This window comes from Pomacea canaliculata, linkage group LG13 (assembly GCF_003073045.1).
Source record: "Pomacea canaliculata isolate SZHN2017 linkage group LG13, ASM307304v1, whole genome shotgun sequence".
NCBI lineage: Eukaryota > Metazoa > Mollusca > Gastropoda > Architaenioglossa > Ampullariidae > Pomacea > Pomacea canaliculata.
Genome location: NC_037602.1, coordinates 8,706,571 through 8,723,571, shown reverse-complemented (window position 1 = coordinate 8,723,571; position 17,001 = coordinate 8,706,571). Strand labels below are relative to the sequence as shown.

The 17,001-nt window shown below is 36.9% G+C and overlaps 1 protein-coding gene across 7 annotated transcripts in view; it reads left to right on the top strand.

Moving 5' to 3' along the window:
- LOC112553879 (GRAM domain-containing protein 2B-like) overlaps positions 1–15,380 on the top strand; it is a 69,368-nt gene extending 53,988 nt beyond the window's left edge. For 6 of the 7 annotated variants that reach the window (XM_025221353.1, XM_025221355.1, XM_025221354.1 and 3 more), the window contains 11 exons: positions 1,096–1,141; positions 1,395–1,482; positions 2,057–2,160; positions 2,943–3,038; positions 3,265–3,342; positions 3,639–3,873; positions 4,495–4,552; positions 5,069–5,122; positions 5,350–5,460; positions 6,159–6,264; positions 6,663–15,380. In XM_025221353.1, coding sequence (XP_025077138.1) covers positions 1,096–1,141; positions 1,395–1,482; positions 2,057–2,160; positions 2,943–3,038; positions 3,265–3,342; positions 3,639–3,873; positions 4,495–4,552; positions 5,069–5,122; positions 5,350–5,460; positions 6,159–6,264; positions 6,663–6,737 — 1,051 coding nt within the window. In that variant the 3' untranslated portion in view covers positions 6,738–15,380. The remainder of the gene's footprint in view (positions 1–1,095; positions 1,142–1,394; positions 1,483–2,056; positions 2,161–2,942; positions 3,039–3,264; positions 3,343–3,638; positions 3,874–4,494; positions 4,553–5,068; positions 5,123–5,349; positions 5,461–6,158; positions 6,265–6,662) is intronic. The other variant, XM_025221356.1, reaches the window with a different exon arrangement.
- The last annotated feature ends 1,621 nt before the right edge of the window (positions 15,381–17,001 follow it).

The window sequence follows — 17,001 nt, the reverse complement described above, 5'->3', positions numbered from 1 at the left end:
TGAAAGAAAATCAGAACTTTAGAAAGTTAATGATGTAGTGAGTTACATAGAATGTGTTCTTTGTTGTTTAACCTTTTCTTTAATACTGTTGTGGTGGTTAAGGTGCAATTCTTCTGTGACTTTACCATTGTCAGGGATTAAGGTTTATCTAGGGTCCACTTTTTTTTCTGAGGGTGGTGCCTGTCTAGGGTCCGCCTTTTTTCGGAGAGGGTGGTGCTTGTCTAGGGTTGAGTGGTGCTTGTCTAGGGTTGAGTGGTGCATGTTGCCTCTCATACCTTCCTCAACCCTTTTAGGAGTCATATACCTACTCCAGCTGGATCAGTTAGGGAAAGTATACCTTGTCACAGAGGTATGAACTGGCTAGTGCACTCAGCTCAGGTTCAGAAGTGGTAGCTTTAACCTATGGGCTGTCTACTTATCTCTTCAATGATGATGATGGGCTGTTAAGACTTTGCTTCTCCAAAGTGAAACTTTTTGTAGTATTCTTGGTTTATTCATGCTTTTGCCTGCAGACTTATTAGAGACCACCTGATCACTGAAGGAAAAATATAGGCAGAAACTGGGAAGCAAAATGCAGACACAGGTTGTTTTTTTTTTTTTGTTGCTTTTTTTTTTACTATTATTCTTTTTTTCCCTGTAAATGTCATAGCCAATTTATTGTTGTACATTAGCTTATGCACAGTGATGACCCTCTATTTTTATGCCAAGGAGTAAAAGTGCTGGTGGGAAGACAAACTTTCTCACCTTTCCACAAAAGTAGGAAGAACACTGGTCGTTGATTTTAGCCTGAGCATTCTCTTACCTCTGTGGCATTGTGGTGTTCTAGGATCAGCTCACAGTATTCCTGTAGCAGTGTAGCCAGATGACTGACACATAGCTGTTAAAATTAATGTTTACAAACTATTATAAGCCTAGCCGATTTCTTAGAGTTTTTAGAGCCATCCCAAACTTAAACAACAAATATTGTGCTGAGTTTCTGATTCAAGGATTTGGTAATCAGAAGGAAAGAGAAGTCATTCTTGTTTTTTATCTTTTCCTGATTTTACCTTTTTTAAATCACTCTCTTAGCAGAATTTTTTTTTTCCATCTTTGCAGCAGTCCAAAGGCTGCAGGAGAGCCCATAAAAGTCTCAGACAGCTCTGTAAGTAGTTGTTACTGATAGATTTATGTAGCTACAATAAAAAAATATATGCAAAAACTTAAGTACAAATATAGACAAGCATTCACAGACAAGAAAAAAGGAAACGCTTTTATGGAACCAGAATTAGAATGTCAAGCAGTGATAGTACATAGACAAGAAGAAGCAAAAAGACTAAAAAAAAAAAAGATAAGCTCTTCTAGGAGTGATAATTACACTCAGCAGGATATTTATAAACAGCTGTTGCTTTCTGCAGGAGCTGCCTGCAAATATCAGCAAGTCCAAAAATGCCAGATTCCACAAGCTCTTTAAATCTGTACCAACTGATGAGTACCCTCTCGACTGTAAGTATGCTTCACCTCAGATTTGATTTGATAATTTGGGTTGGTAACAGAGTATTAGTATTCATCACACATCACAGGCTTCCTTAAGTTATGCACTTGTGGGCCAAGTTATAAGCTAAAAATAGCATGCAAAATTAAATCTGCATATTAATGTTAGCTTTTATGGGTGTGTAAAAAATATCTATCTTGCAAGGGAAATGATGGAGGCGAACAGGTATAGGTCATGATACACTTAATCCTAAAGTTTGCATGCATTTGCACTCTTGTTTATATGATTAGCACATGCTATGTGTGTGTGCATGCATGCGTGAGAGAGTGAGTGTGTAAGTGGAAAGATACACATTTTTCTAACATGCACATTACAATTAATTGACCCTGAAAATGTATATAATTCTTTATTTAGTTGTTTGTTTTTCTTTTCATACCTCATGCTATATTTTATCAGGAAGGGATATCTGTGATGATAGATGATACATGACAAAAGGTGTGATTTGAGATTATTTTCCCTAGCCTGTCCGAACAATAAAGACCAGTGTGGCTGCATGCTGAGTGACATATCTGTTTCTATCCCCAGCATTTTCCTGTGCTTTTAAGGGAGACATACTGCTTCAAGGCATGATGTATGTATCCCAGAACTGGATATGTTTCTACTCCAAAATTAGAGCGCGTGGTAGACTGGTGAGGACCTGCACACACACACACACAGACATGCTCATGCACAAACCTAACTTCATATAATTTTGTCATTTACTTCATAGACTAGACATAGGCTTATCCTTGCAGACTATTTCATTTCCTGTTGTTTCTTACTGAAGGTGTTTAAACAGACTTTCTTACCATTTTAAAATTTGTTTTACTGTACTCTTTAGCTCACTGGTCCTGGATTGTGACTATTAGTGTCACATGACTATTAATCATTACATTTTACCACATTAGCGGTCAGAATCAAACCATAAATTGTCTGGGTCCTTTGAGTTGTAATTGCAGTGACAAGTTACAGTAATGAGGATTCTTTTATATTGCGAATTGTGTAGCTGAGGTTTTTCAAACCATGTAGGGATAATAAAGATGACAGTGATGATTACAATGATGATGATGTTGATGCAGTTGTCAGCTTTCTTAAATGTAAATTTGCGTGATGTATATCTGGCTTTGGTTGGGAGCAGGAGGGGAAAGAAATAACATTCAGCTATAAACTGTATAGATAAGGTAGCTATACCGTCTCATTAATTCATTGTTTGGGAATGATCATTGCAAAATAGGTCCACAAGTCTGTCAGAAAATCACATCCTGAGCAAACCATTCCCTAATTCCCAATACCCCTACTCAAAGGAATAATTATCCTTAATGATGCATGATGCATTCTGCCAGTTTTTTGTGCATTTTTTTTTTAAAATATTAAATAGCAAGCTTCAAATCTGCTTTGGAGGAGAGTAATTTTTTTTAATTATTCACACCAGCTGGAGATTCCACTTGAAAAAGTAATCAGCATCACAAGAGAGAAGCTTGCCCTGTTTATTCCAAATGCCATTGGTATACAGGTTGCAGACCAGAAGGTATGTTTTATGTTTTTTTAGAATATGGAGATTTGTTTTTCTGTGAAAGTGATAATGTGTGATATGGGTGGGTGGTGGTGAAGGTGTGTTGTTTATTTTTTAATCCCTAGACTTCATGTTATCCTATTACTGCAATGAAGAAGGCATTTTGTTTTGCTAGTCACAGTAAAATTTATTGCAAGATGCCCTTAGCATCATTTATACAGTAGATTCTTTTGTGTTGCAGTATGTCTTTGGGTCATTCATGTCTCGTGACAACACATACAAGCTGTTGCTTACACTGTTGAAACTGTCACAAGACACTGTAAGTATGAGTATTCATCCTAGTGTAACCTCTTATTGACATACAGTGTTGAGTTATACAGTTAACAACATACAAAAAAGCAGAATTAGCTATGATACTAAAAGGGAGTTTTGACTGTTAATTGGGAGGACAGGGGCTTTAGAAAATCGTATGCAGACACTGACAGATTATGGTGTGCCAGTGTCACTCAGTACATTCTGTCGCTATAAGATCCCAGAATCAGGGTGGGAGATGAAGCAACAACAATTAATTCTTGGAATGCACTGTTATATAAGGTTGTTTTCTTCTTTCTACAGGCCATCAAACCAGTCAGATCTCTGTGCAATGGCAACAGTCATGAGGATGACATCACACACAGTGCTGACATCAGCTGTGAATCTGACACTACTGAGAATGAGTCTGATGAAGCAAAAGAAATATCTGAGGGTGTCCATTCTGCTTCTGCCTTTCTGCAGTCTGCAGAACTTCCATCTGCTCATGAAAAAAAGCAGCATGCTGTTAGGAAATCCCCTGTACTTTCTACCGTTCGCTGTAAGTCACTGAGATAATAATAACCTTCTAAGCTGCATATGTTCTTTGCTGTGATTGTCACATGCTAGATACACCCGTTGAGAAAATGTAATTCATATTCAGATTGTCGCTGAGATAGTGATGAGCATGCTACATTTCTTTCTGTGATCTTTGCTGTGATTGCTGTGTGGATACACCTGCTGAAAAACTGGAATTCATATCCAGATTGTAAATTGTTCATTGATCAGTGCACACTAACATATCCAGGTATTGAACATTAAGTCTTCAGTATAAGAATTGATGCTAGAAGTGTTTTTTTTTTTATTATTATTTCCTGCTGAATTGATGGTTGACAAGGAATCAATTTTGCTAATCCCAGAGGTCAATTATAACTGGGGAAGTGTGCTCAGTAACAAGACAAGAGACAGTGGTGTATCATAGAAGAACACATTGGCTAGATTAAACAAAAAAAATGGATTCTAACATGGGTTCTAAAGAATTCTTATAGTCACAGGTTTTTGTTTACAGTATTTTTGAATTTTAAGGTCTATTACTATCATTGTGACTTTGGACTTAAATGTTAAAATGAATAAAAGTAATGTCTTTAAAAATATACAGTTAGATCATGCTGTCTGATTTCAGGTATAGACTGTTGGAAAATATTTACTGCATTTTCTACATTTGCTGTGAAAATCCAGAAGTAAGTAGTCAGACAGATTGAAGGTTTACCATACCTGTTAGCATGTATTTCTGTGTTGTGCTTTTCAGGAAGGGCTAACCATGTACAATGGTTGCTCCTATGATATATGCTTTCAGGTAGAAAATGCTGAGATAGACAAGAGCCTCTTTTGTCTTCAGTGTTTATGACATTATCTTTTCCTCACTGAATTTCTTTTGTAATGTTTCAGTAGGATGCACTAGTTTTAAATTTCTGTGTGGCTTAATTATTAACAATTACTTGAGTAGACATAAGTGTATTTTTTAATCTATAAATTTACAAAGTTAGTGGCTAATAATAGTTTTGAAATATTGCACCTTAACAAGATGCATAAGCTGTGATTTTGTAACTATGGGATGCTTCTGTGTGTGTGAGTGGATTGAGTGCATTGAGAATGAAGATGCTTTTGTTCATCATTGAGTCATAGTAAATAAATCAAAGATGTAGTACAGCTTAGTACATAATTATCTCCAGGCATCCCTAAGAAAGTGAAAATAGTGTTTGTTTCAGAATTCCACGGACAAACCTTCTTCTGGCAGTCTGCTGCATACTGTAAGTTTTTCCACTTATGGTATCATTTCAAAAGAACATTCTCATTTATAAAAATTTTATATAGACCATACAGTCTGTAAAATACTTTGATGAATCCTTTATATACAGGAAATAATAAATCCACAAAACATTTTTGAAAGCAAAAAAAAAATTTTTTTTTAAAGTTACATTTGATTAACCAAGGCGAGTCCTGGCTTATGATGCAGATTTGCTTAATGCATCTTCAGGGTTCTTTTCCTCTTCCTGTCAGCAATGGGATTAACCTACAAAATACTTCTGTTGCAAACTCAGCTTGAGATGAGTAACCTCTGGACTCCATCACACCAAAAGTCATTCAGGTGATTTTTATGTGTCACATGTGTTGTCCGACAGATGTTTTTTGTTGTCTAGGGCTTTAGACAAGCTTGGCTGAGAAACTTGACAATAAGATGATAGTTCCAATGATGCTCCTCAAAAAAGGAAGTGACAAATTAACTAGGGGAGGGAGGGGTGAATTGGTGTTTTATGTCAAGTCAGCAACCAAAGCTATATCACAGCAAGGCAGGCAGCCATCCCTATAAATAGATGCCTTATGCCTTAGAATATACAGTCCACTATAGTGTTGTCATTAGTCACTGAAACTCAGAACTGTTAAATCCAAAATGTAACCATCTTTATTGTACTTTGTCAGCTACTCTGTCAGCCTACCCTATTCCTTCAGATGTACCAGCATGGGTTGATAAACACAAATCAACAAGTACATTTCAAGGGAATGAATAAATAAACCTAAACCTAGCTTCTGAATCAGAAAAGTCTAGATAGTGCAGATGCCACTTGTGTATGTACTCACAGTCTATCTCTAAAAGATGTGTGATTGGTGGCCAATCCAAGGGAAAGCACTTTAGGCCATGGGTTAAATAGATTTCCTTCAAAAACATTCAGAACTATATAGTATTAAAAAAAAACAGAACTGAAGAATACATCTCTGAGGGATCTTGTAGTTACTAAGGATCTTCTACTTATACATGCAAAGCTTGTGTTTTGTGTACCTCCACAGGGAGCAGGTGATGGGGAGTATGTACACACTGCAGTCAGAAAGTCACATGGCCACAATCCATCAGCTTCATGATGTTCTCAAAGCCAATATTCAGGTTCTTGAGCAGGTAACTTCATCTTAACTCATTCGTGGAACATTCAAAATCTTGTAGGTATATATGCAATTCATATGCAATAAAATATGAAAAAAAATCTGGTAAGGTCAAAATTTGAAGGCATTATTTTATGCTATATTTTTTAGAATGAAACATGCTGGGAATAAATAAAATGTATGATAAAAGCCTGGGACATAATGTCTTGCACGTTCTAAGGGGGATATGTTTATAATGCCAAGAAACATTTAATAATTGATACCCTTCAGAAGGAGATTTTTAAGGTTTCTGTTTTAATAAATGCTTCCAGGACAAATTTCATTATAAATTACTAAAGATTATTACAAAGTACTGTAGATAACAATAAATATTCCTTAGTAAAGATGATTTGAACAGAAGAGCTTTGTTTTTAGGTGCACAGGTCCTTGAAAAGCCTTCAAGGTTTTTCAACACTGGCATCATCTCAAGACTGTCCCACAAAGAAGTGAGCTGCTGCATGAACAGTTCTAGTCATCCTCACAGATTTCCAAATGTCAGCAGTCAGCAGGTCTTGGAGGCAAGCAAGACATCAAGTGTTTTCCGCAGAAAATTGGATGGTAGTGACAGCAATAGTCAGCTTTAGAGTCATACAAAAGGTCAATAATGTGGTTAACCTCAGTCCCATCAAGTCTGTCCCTTCATGGACAGCCTATGAGCTGATGGAGCATACATTCGCATGCACATCATCTGCATCCTCCAGCACACCCAGGTTACAACAAGCTGCCCTGATCCTCCACTCAGGAGGTGGTCCTTATTGACACACCGCAAGGTTCACTGGCAGAGATGGTGGCCTCAGTACTTCCCTGTTCATACTAGTGCAAGGGCCAGTGTTCCTGCTTTAATTAGCCTAGTCATCACCGTGACCATGACTTATTTGCTGTCAGACAATCTACATTGGCATTCAGACTCCAGAGAAATGTTGAAATCTTCTGGCCATTTCTTATAATGGATTGCCTTAGCACACACTGGAAGGATGCGGAGAGAGTCTGGTAGTGTGCCTTACTGGATGCTTGTGTCTCTTCACTAATCCTTGAGAACCAAAGAGGACACACATTAACAAGCTGTTTGCCCAGATTATTGTGCGCTTCTTCCTTGTGGTGTTACTTTACCAACGAGCACGCTGAAAGGAACTGCCACTGCCACTCTCAAATGGAAACATCCCCTGAACGCAATATGCAGCCAGCATGATTTGCTGCCGGTTTCCTTAGGTCAAGATCACCATTTTACAGACTAAACAGAACTTGAGGACTGCAGTGATTATTATTTCAGACCAGTCTGAAAGATGGTTTGATTTGCAGCTGTCCATGTTTACCTGTTCAGATGCACGTTAGACAGTATTTTTACTCTAACATCATGGGTGGCAGAAAGGAGCTATCCAACACTTCTAGACTATCAGCCATTTTATGATTCTGATTTTTCTTTTAGCAGGTGACTTCTTAAATCTTTCCACATCCCTTGGTAGCGTGGTACTATATGGATCCAGTAGAGATCAAACATCAGAATAATGTCATAGTCTACATCCTTAAAGTAGTGGGCTGATAGTCTGTATTTAGTTAACTGTTCACAATGAGTCCCTTATCTCTGGCTATATTCAACACTCCTTCACCAAACAGATACTTATTCCTCTTCTCAGTTCATTGAGTCTTCGTCTGGTGTATCTTATAAGACCTAAAAGCATGCAGAGTGTTTCATACTCTTTTCCAAAAATCGTATGTGACTCTGTGTGCCTGTGTGTTCACCATCTCTTTTACGTCTGTGCATGGATCCAGAACTGTGTTTTGTATCGGTAAGTGTCCTGCACCTGATCATACATTCCTTTTGCTGCTTAGGTTAATGAAAGGGGATTTCATATTTCACTAAATATTTGCCCACAGCTGAGCTTGTGGGCTGTAAATACATCAGCAATTCATGCTGGCTGATCACTTCAGATGTATCGAACCTGTTGCTAGTCAGACATTGAGCATTGATGCTTTTTTCATAAGACTTGTGCAGCAGGTTTATTGAGCTGTGTACTTTGCTGGTAACCTGCATGCATTCTCAGGCTGAGACAGGTGAGTGTCCATGATTGTACTTTTGTACTGATCTATACATACATGTTTTAACTTCATGATGAGCTGGCTGGTTGAAGCCACACAGTGCAATGTGCACACTTGTTATTTGTTGTTTGATATATTAGTTACAATATATGAGTTACTATCTGCTATACATGGTAAAAGTATTTCAGCTGCTACTGGTTTTTTTTTTCAAGAGGTTTTTTTTTGTTCTTTCTCCCTCTCTCACATTCACAATGCACACATATTCACAAAAGCTGTCCAAAAATTGTGAGCATGGCAGAAAAGCTAAAAAAGCACATTTCACCAAAGAGGAAACAAGAAGTTATGATAAGTAAATGCCTGTTTTGCATTTGGGCATTTACAGAAGTGTAGGTTTCATCTTGGTAAAACAATGTTTTTGGTTAGTGTGATGTGCATCAGTGTTATCTGTTGAAAGTTTATTTAAAATATTAGGGGTACTGGTGGACTTTGAGATTTTTCTTAAAGTATTGGTGAAGGCAGCTGAAGTTTTCCTGTAGACTAAAAATATAGGAAGCAAACAATTGACAGAAAAAAAAGTTTTCTAAATATGTTGTCAGCATTAGTGGCAACTAAAAGCTTATATGTACATAGTTTTGGTGTTTTATCTCATCAGTCATTTCCGTTTTTGTACTTTGGTTGTTTTTTTTTTTACATTATTGGCACTTCGTTCATTTCCCTTGAGCTGAAAATGTGAGGGTTTTAGAGAGACAAAGGACTTCAAATCCTGTCAACTCTTACAGCTTGCTCTGTACAGGGGAAAGAATAATGCTTCAGTTGTATTTACGCTAGTGCTTATTGGAATCTTGTTTCAAATTGTCATGGGGTTTTTAGGGCTTCGTTCTGTAGTAAAGACTGTCATTGGAGTATTTATCTAGTCTATAAATCACTTGTAAAATATGATAAAAATGGTTAGACTGTAAAATTTGTATATTTGTACATGCATGCACATATGTCCATGTTTATTGAATGTCAAGATCTCACTTGTTAAATAATTACAGTATATAAACTGATGATTCAGTTTCAATTCTGGTTCAGTTTTCACACCATCATGATGTACCTGTATATATATGACAGAAAATAAATAGAATCTCAGTGGAAAGGGAGGTAACAGATGCACAAGCATTCATTTTCTTTTGCTGTCTAAAATTCTAGTGTTTGGGAGAATAAATAACATGTGTCCGTAATGTTTTAATAAAAATTAAAATCTATTTTGCTAGAGGTCTTTTTATTATGTTTATCCAGTAGTTAATGATTATAGAACTGGTAATATATGCATTTATTCCTTTGTGTTTGATCCGGTGTACTCAAGAGTTAAGCTCTTGTGGAATGTATTTAGCAACTCGGAGAGCGTGTGTTTGTCTCAGTGTCAGAGGGTCATTGCAGATGACATATGGAGCTAGAAAAGAGATGTGAAGCACAGCTAAATGAAATGAAACTTGTCAGCATCCAACATGTAAATTTTTTTATTTATTTTTTTTTTTGGTAGTTTGATTTTTGAAAATAGTAAAGTACATAAGTAAGTGCCAAATTGTATGTGATCCTTCATGACCACAATGAAACATTGTTATGAAAAAATAACAAGTGTGTTTGGCAGATTTTGAATGTGCAGATATTTGCATAAAACTTCTGTAACTTCTTTTGGACACTGTATCCATTAATCATAAATGATTACAACTAAAGTTTCTATTGATCAGTGCTTTTTAATAGCAATATTTCTAATTTAATTTTTTTTAAATTTCCCTTTCTGTTTTGAGAATTTTGTGTTGTCATATTTCAAAGTTTGGGAGGTTTAGAGCTTCATTTTGCCAACTGTAATGGAATCTGACAAAGCTGAACCACAGTTATGGCTGAATTTCAAACGATTTAGTGAAACAGTAAATTAATTGATGCTGGTTGTCTGTACATTTTACCTGGTTGGTAACTTAATTTATTGGAGGTGTGGTAAGTGATTTCTCAGTATTTGGAGCCAAAAAGAGAAAGAGCAAGAGTTTATGAATGTATGGGGGACTGCATGCATGTGTGTAAGAACTTTTCAGGTTTGCTGTCAGTGTTTCTGCTTTCTTTTGTGAGTAAACATTTATGCTGTTACCATTGAGAAAGGTTCTTCGCCAACCTTCTGTAGCCAGATTTATTTTGTTTCTTAAAGGAATTGTAAAGATTTGCAAGTGTTACAAGGTTCCAAAGGTAGTCCAAATTATGTGAGAATTATGGTCCAGTCTTTGTACAAAGCTGTCACTGTTTTTGTCAGAATGTTAGCCATGCCAGGGAAAAATAACTTGAGGCTATTCTGCAGCATTAGCACCTTTCAAATACATTGCTAAATTGTAACACTTGTGTGGCTGGCCCACAGTAGAATATTTAATTGTGAAAAGCATGTTGCCGTTAAAGAACTTCTGTGTTATTAAAATTCCATGCTTTGTCTTAAAAAATGTCTGAAGAAACACATCTTATGCTTTTTGGTGCTTTTCTGAAGTTTTTAAGATGTTTCAGCAATTTAATTAATTTCTGTTATCACTTTTGTGAACTTGAGACCTTATTACTGTTGCATTATGGCAACGCTAGCATCCAATTGATGATGTCCTTGTTTTGCTGCTGCCTTCACATTCAGCTGTAATATTTATTTGTTAATATATTAGTCTGGCACTTTATGAATGCTGGGAAGAGGTGATCACAATTTTATAAATGAAAAGTTATTGGGATGAGGAAACAAAAGGCCTAGTTCTGGCACAAATGATTATTGTTAGTAACGTTGGAGATAATATACATTAATTATGGAGATGTTACTAAGTCTCCTCATTTAACCTAGCAAATGCACTTGGTATACTAATTTGGCTAGTGATCAGAGGAGAGCCATATGTGCATGAGTTTATTCACATCTGCACTCAGAGAAATTTGAAAGATTGTGATTGAGCGCTATAAATCAAGATGCTATGCTGTTTCTTTTTTTTTTTTTTCTTTTTTTTTTTCTTTTTTTTTTTTTTTTTTGAGAGAGAGAGCAAGAACAGCAACTTGTGTTTTAAATGATTGTATGATTTTCTAGATGAAAATATATAAACAAGCAGCATTCCTTACTCTAGTAAAGGTATTGCATGTTTCATGCCGAAAATGAAGACTCAACCACCCATTTCTTTCTACCCACTTTTTGTAGATAGAAGGATAGCACAGTGTTGCACAAAACTATTTATAATAGCACTGTTTAGCACAATTTCTTATGATGGATTTTAGAAGAACAACACAACTCATTAATACCCCCTAAACATTGTCTGATTATCTGAGATAATCAGTCTTAAGCAGAGATGCTAACATTAGTTGAATGTACAAAATAAATGCACTATTTATTTTACAGAATATTGTGTCATAAAGCACCATTGAGTTTTCCTGGACCAAAACCATGTACACAAAATTTAAAAAAAGAGACGAGTAAAGTCGTCCCATGACTTCTTTTAGGTCATTAGAGACAAGACTACAGGCTGTTGGCTCCTACAGCCAAAGAAAGAGATCACATTTTACACTCTGTTGACTTTAAATGAATTATAAATCAGTCTAAACCATTGTTGCTTGTTTTCTTGTTCATTTCGAGAAATATTTAGAATCAAAGATAAAGATATCGCTTGATATATATGTAGCAGCTGTTTAGACTTTTTTTGAAATAATTTACAATTCTTATGTCTTATCCTCCAAAAACAGACCTTAAAAACTGCAGTTTGTCATTTTCCACGCAGACATAAAAAATTTAAGTCTAATATGCTGCATGACACACTTTAACATATGTTTCGCTAGAAACTAGTGATTTCCTGCCTATTGAAAAAAAAAAAGCATTGCTGTGAATGTTAATTCAGTATGCTATACAAGTAGATGACACTTAGGGCTAATGCCCATTGTGTTAAACAAGTATTTCTTACCAGTATCTTTTAGTTTGCATATGTATTAAAGTTATTGGTGGACTCTCATCACAAATGCATAGAAGTACATGTGCCTGCTTCCATATTTGATGTCTGTGGTGTGAAGTGAGAGTCCTTTATCCTACACATTTGTGAAAGGGATCAAGCTGTGATATCTATATATTTTGAAAGTCATGAGATGTTGACATTTTATAGGAATTGCTTTTTTGTTTGCAATTTTTTTTTCTTGCTGATGTATTCCTTTGACCAAGAGTCCACACATCACTATATTGCAGAAGTGGAAAAATTTGCTGCTGTGAAAATGTTAAAATGTTGCCTTAGCACTCTATAAAAATAGAAGTTTTCTATTTGGTGTCAAGTAAAAAGTCAAATGTGAGAATGTTATCGTTTAGTTTAAGAGCTCAAGAACAACATAGAAAAGTAGAAATTAACATATTACCTATGCTGTCAGCCCAGTTTAATTAGTGCCTTGTGTGTGTGAGGCAGAGGTCGGTGGGACTTCTGTATGGCAGTTCTGTGTCCGTAACAGTTGTTAATGTTCCATATGCTTGCAGGATGATGATTAGAAATATGCTAACCTGAAACAGGACCGCTCTGGTAAAATAGAGTTTCTTTTATAAAAGATATTATTGCTACACCTTGCTCCTATGTGTACTTTCTCAGCACATCCAGGCCTTTTATTGTCTTAGATGCTATGATTTGTTGAACACAAGAACAGGTTTAATCTGGGTCAAAATTCTACTAATCAGTGGTTTTGAAGACACTCTGAATAGCTTTGAGAAAACGTGGGGCACATCAGATTATCTTGACCAAGGCAGGAAAGAGGAAACCGCCTTTTGCTGCAGTTACTTTAGATTAAGCACAGTGTATTCAAATTTATCTATATTTAAATCTATATTTAGCTTAAAGTTTCATGTCCTCACATTTTTAAATGAGCTTATTTCAGTTCTTCATAATCATAGTCAACGGCATTTATTACAGAATATTGCTAAACTATGCATGTGTTTCAAATCTTTTTTTGAAGGTGACAAAATTAAATTTAAATTATTTTAAGTTTTGTCATGACCAAGTCCTCTCTGCAACTGTTAGAGACTTAATAGACAGCTAAAGACTTGCAGAACTTATCTTTTTTTAGCACAAATGAGAACGTGCAATAAAAAAGGAACTTGATGTGTATACTTTTGCAAATGCAAGCTTCTACTTCATCCTTACTCTTAAGGTCTAGAGACACAAGAGATTGTAATATAAAGACAGGTGGTTAATCAGAACTGCTGTTCTTTAATAATTTTGTTTCGACTTCGATAACACAGATCTTGTGTGAAGCAAGTATGTATGCAATCAATAATTTATATAAATTGTATGCCTCCTCATTTTCTTGCACAAATATGTACATGGATTTACTTCTTTCCAAGAAGTAATGTGTCAGCTTGAAAGAACTTCAGTGTTTTGGAAAGAAGGAATATTGGGTTGAGGTAAAGAATACATCTGTCTAGTAGTACTGATGCTGGAAACTTCACTATTTGCCTTTCCTGAAGTTTAGTAGGAATGTTGGCTGATCTTCTAGGCTTGTTCTCTCTGTAGTATTATGGTGTTATTTTGCCTTGCATATATTCATTGTTCAAGAATGTCATTTTGGAGGTGGGCTACATCAACCCAGCCAAGTTTAAATCTGAGACACAATGGCCATCTTTGTATTCTAACCATGCTTTTGCTACTCTTGATTGCTATTCTCTTTGCTTACTTTGAGAAGCTACTTTTTTTTTTATTTTAATCAATCATCTTAGGGAAGCTTAGTTGTAAAAAATCAGTTGTTTCAGTCAAGGATGATTGCGAGTAGAAAAGTTGACTTACATTACAATAAAACCTGAGTTAGGTGCTTACTTGCATAGGGACCTGTGTGAATGAATGTTGACAGGTGTGTGTACATGCCGGCCGTCATCTGGAATATCAATATGTTTGCATTGAGTGCTTGCAGGATTGAATTTTGTTGTTCAAAGGAAGCCATGAAACTGCAATTGATGATCATAGTACTAATGTACACTTGATTGGTAAAAATAAATCAATTTTGGACTAAGTACACAGTAGGTGTATTTGTTTATTTGTTTGATTGCTTCAAGAGCTTAGTTCCAGCAAGGGTGAGAGCATCTGTCAAAGTAGCTTTACACAACATCTTAAAACTGTCATAAACATGATCCAGTTACAAACAACCAGTTATACTTAACTTCTATAAACACGTGTACCAAGAAACCGTTCTCCTTTTGGGTGTAGCGTTGCGCTCAGGGGAAAACTTGTGGCGTCTCCCCATTTGTCCCTCAAAAAAACCAGTACGAAGGATAAGCACCCGCTGAGTAACTGGATTCCACTGCCGCAATTTTTCTAACCGTTTGGCTCAGCAGCAAAGGATCCCCCACGTGATTCACACGGAACCTCTGCTACGTGGTCTTGGGAAAGGCTCCGTATATCCTTCTGGGAAGATTCCTTTGAGTTGTTGAGCTGAGTTGACACAGTGCATAGTGTAGTGTGTGGCCAGGTGTATATTTTGACATAGCAGAGGTTAGAAGTCAATCACAAGCACAACACCATCAACATGTGAACTTATCGTAGTAGTGATGGGAGATACCGGAGTTTCCAACTATTTTTGCCCCAAATCACCCTCACTAACACTATCAACCCTCGGAGATTCACTTTATAGCAACGCGGGCTGGAACCAAGGGCGGTGAGTCTTGATTCCCGTCTTCACTGCCATCTCCAGTACGTGGTGTGACATCTGTTTTCTATGTTGTCGTCGAACTGGCATCACCTGCCAGGTTTCGGTTGTCTGCCAGCTGCTGCACCTGCCGCTACTTTTTCTGTAGTTTCTGAGACTGAGCTGTCTAATCAGTAGTACAGTAAGGACTGGATATCAATGGCCTAGGACCCACATCGCCTCTTGAAAATCACCTGAATTGTCTGGGTCTTAGTTTTCAGCTCATTTCCTCTGGTCGGCATCATTCCTTTTTTTCCTTTTTTTTTTCTTTGCGAGATGATCTACCGATGAAAATCTTGTCACCTATGTAATATGCACAAATATCTCAAGTTTTGTAGCTCTTCTGGACATCACACCTGTTAAATCTGTTGCTACAGGCAATTCCCATTTCCCTCAACGGCTGGCTCTTTCCTTTGGGGAGGATGTCTATACTATCTCCCCAGGGGGCCATTTTCACGATAATAGGTCTGGGCTTGTCTTTATATCCAGTCTGTGAAGCGTTCGCCATGTTAACCTATGTGCACGGACTACATCCTGTCTGTCTCAGTCTGCTGGGAACGCCATCAGACGTGTTCAGAAGCTCAATCTCTGTCCTTGCACACATTTCGTAGCCATCTTTCTCACTCACCGACATGCCAAATAGCAGTATTGCCTCTTCGTGAATACATTTCTAGTCTGTATAATCTTTCCTCAACGGAATTTTCCATAAATCTTAGTCTGTCTAGGGCTTTGCCATGTTTATTAACAGTTGTCATAACGGAAGATAGCTCTGTACACAGGGCATCCAACGTTTACTCGTAAAACGAAAAGTCCTTCCGGAAGGCGGCGAGACCAGAAGTTATGGTTTCCTCTTGCTTTGCAAACAATTCCTCTAGCGTACATCCCTGGGATCCATGCTTCCGGGCCTTGATGTTTAGCACAGGTGAGCTGAGTTCACTGTGGTCACCGACAACGGAGACGTAGTTTCGATCCCTTCTGTTGATTTCAGGATGAAATGTTATATCAGCCTCGTAGAACAAGATGAAACAGTCAAAATAATTAGTTCATTTAAAAATCAAAAGTAATTACCAAAGGACTGCTATTGGAGAGCTATATGGTGAAAGCATGTCTAGTCTCGGTGAATACTCGTCAGCAGTGACACGTGAATCCCAGGTTCCTGATGGATTGTTTCTAGCTTTATTTGCTGAAACTTGCTGGATCACGTGACTTGCATCAATAGTGAATTTATAAAGTTTTGCTTGTGCTGGTTAGTGAAGAAGGTCGGTTAATGTGTTTACATTTTATATTCGAGATTATAAAACCAAGTATCCCACACACAGACACAGATGAGAAAAAAAAACCCCACACATTTGAAAACATCTATTTGAATACAATGACTTTATTCACCACAAAACAGATTCTCTGCGTATCTGACTAAACCTAACGCCTGTATTCAAATTTATATACAAGTGTCCATGTGTGAATGTTTGATGGATGCTCGCTATACGTGCAACTAAAACTCGCGAATGAGGGATGGAAAGATTATTGGCCAGAAGTCATTCACTTCTGAGGACCTCACGTTAGAAGTGTTATCAGAGTTATAAGTGTGGAAATAAACTGCACTGAATAGAATGATAACATCATAGACTTTTCTCAGACACCCACAGCCCGTGGCGAAAAATGTTCTTTAAAGGGTTGAAGGAAGGGATGGGAGGCGACAGAAAGCAGGAGAGTGTAGAACGAGTGTGGGTGGTGTTAAGAATGATTTGATGTTAATCTCCCTAAATTATTTGGAGTAGCATCTAGAAATAAAAATTGGCCATGCAGTCTTTCTGTTCACAAGTAATCTACAATATTGCGGACTACAAACATGTGTCCTAAGTAGTCTGTAGGAATTTTTGTTTATTAGCCAACAAGTATACTGAAGGTTCACCACATGAGATTATTATCTACACGACAAAAATGCTGAAACTCTTACCCATTCTGTCACTCTCATCATCCATCTACATTT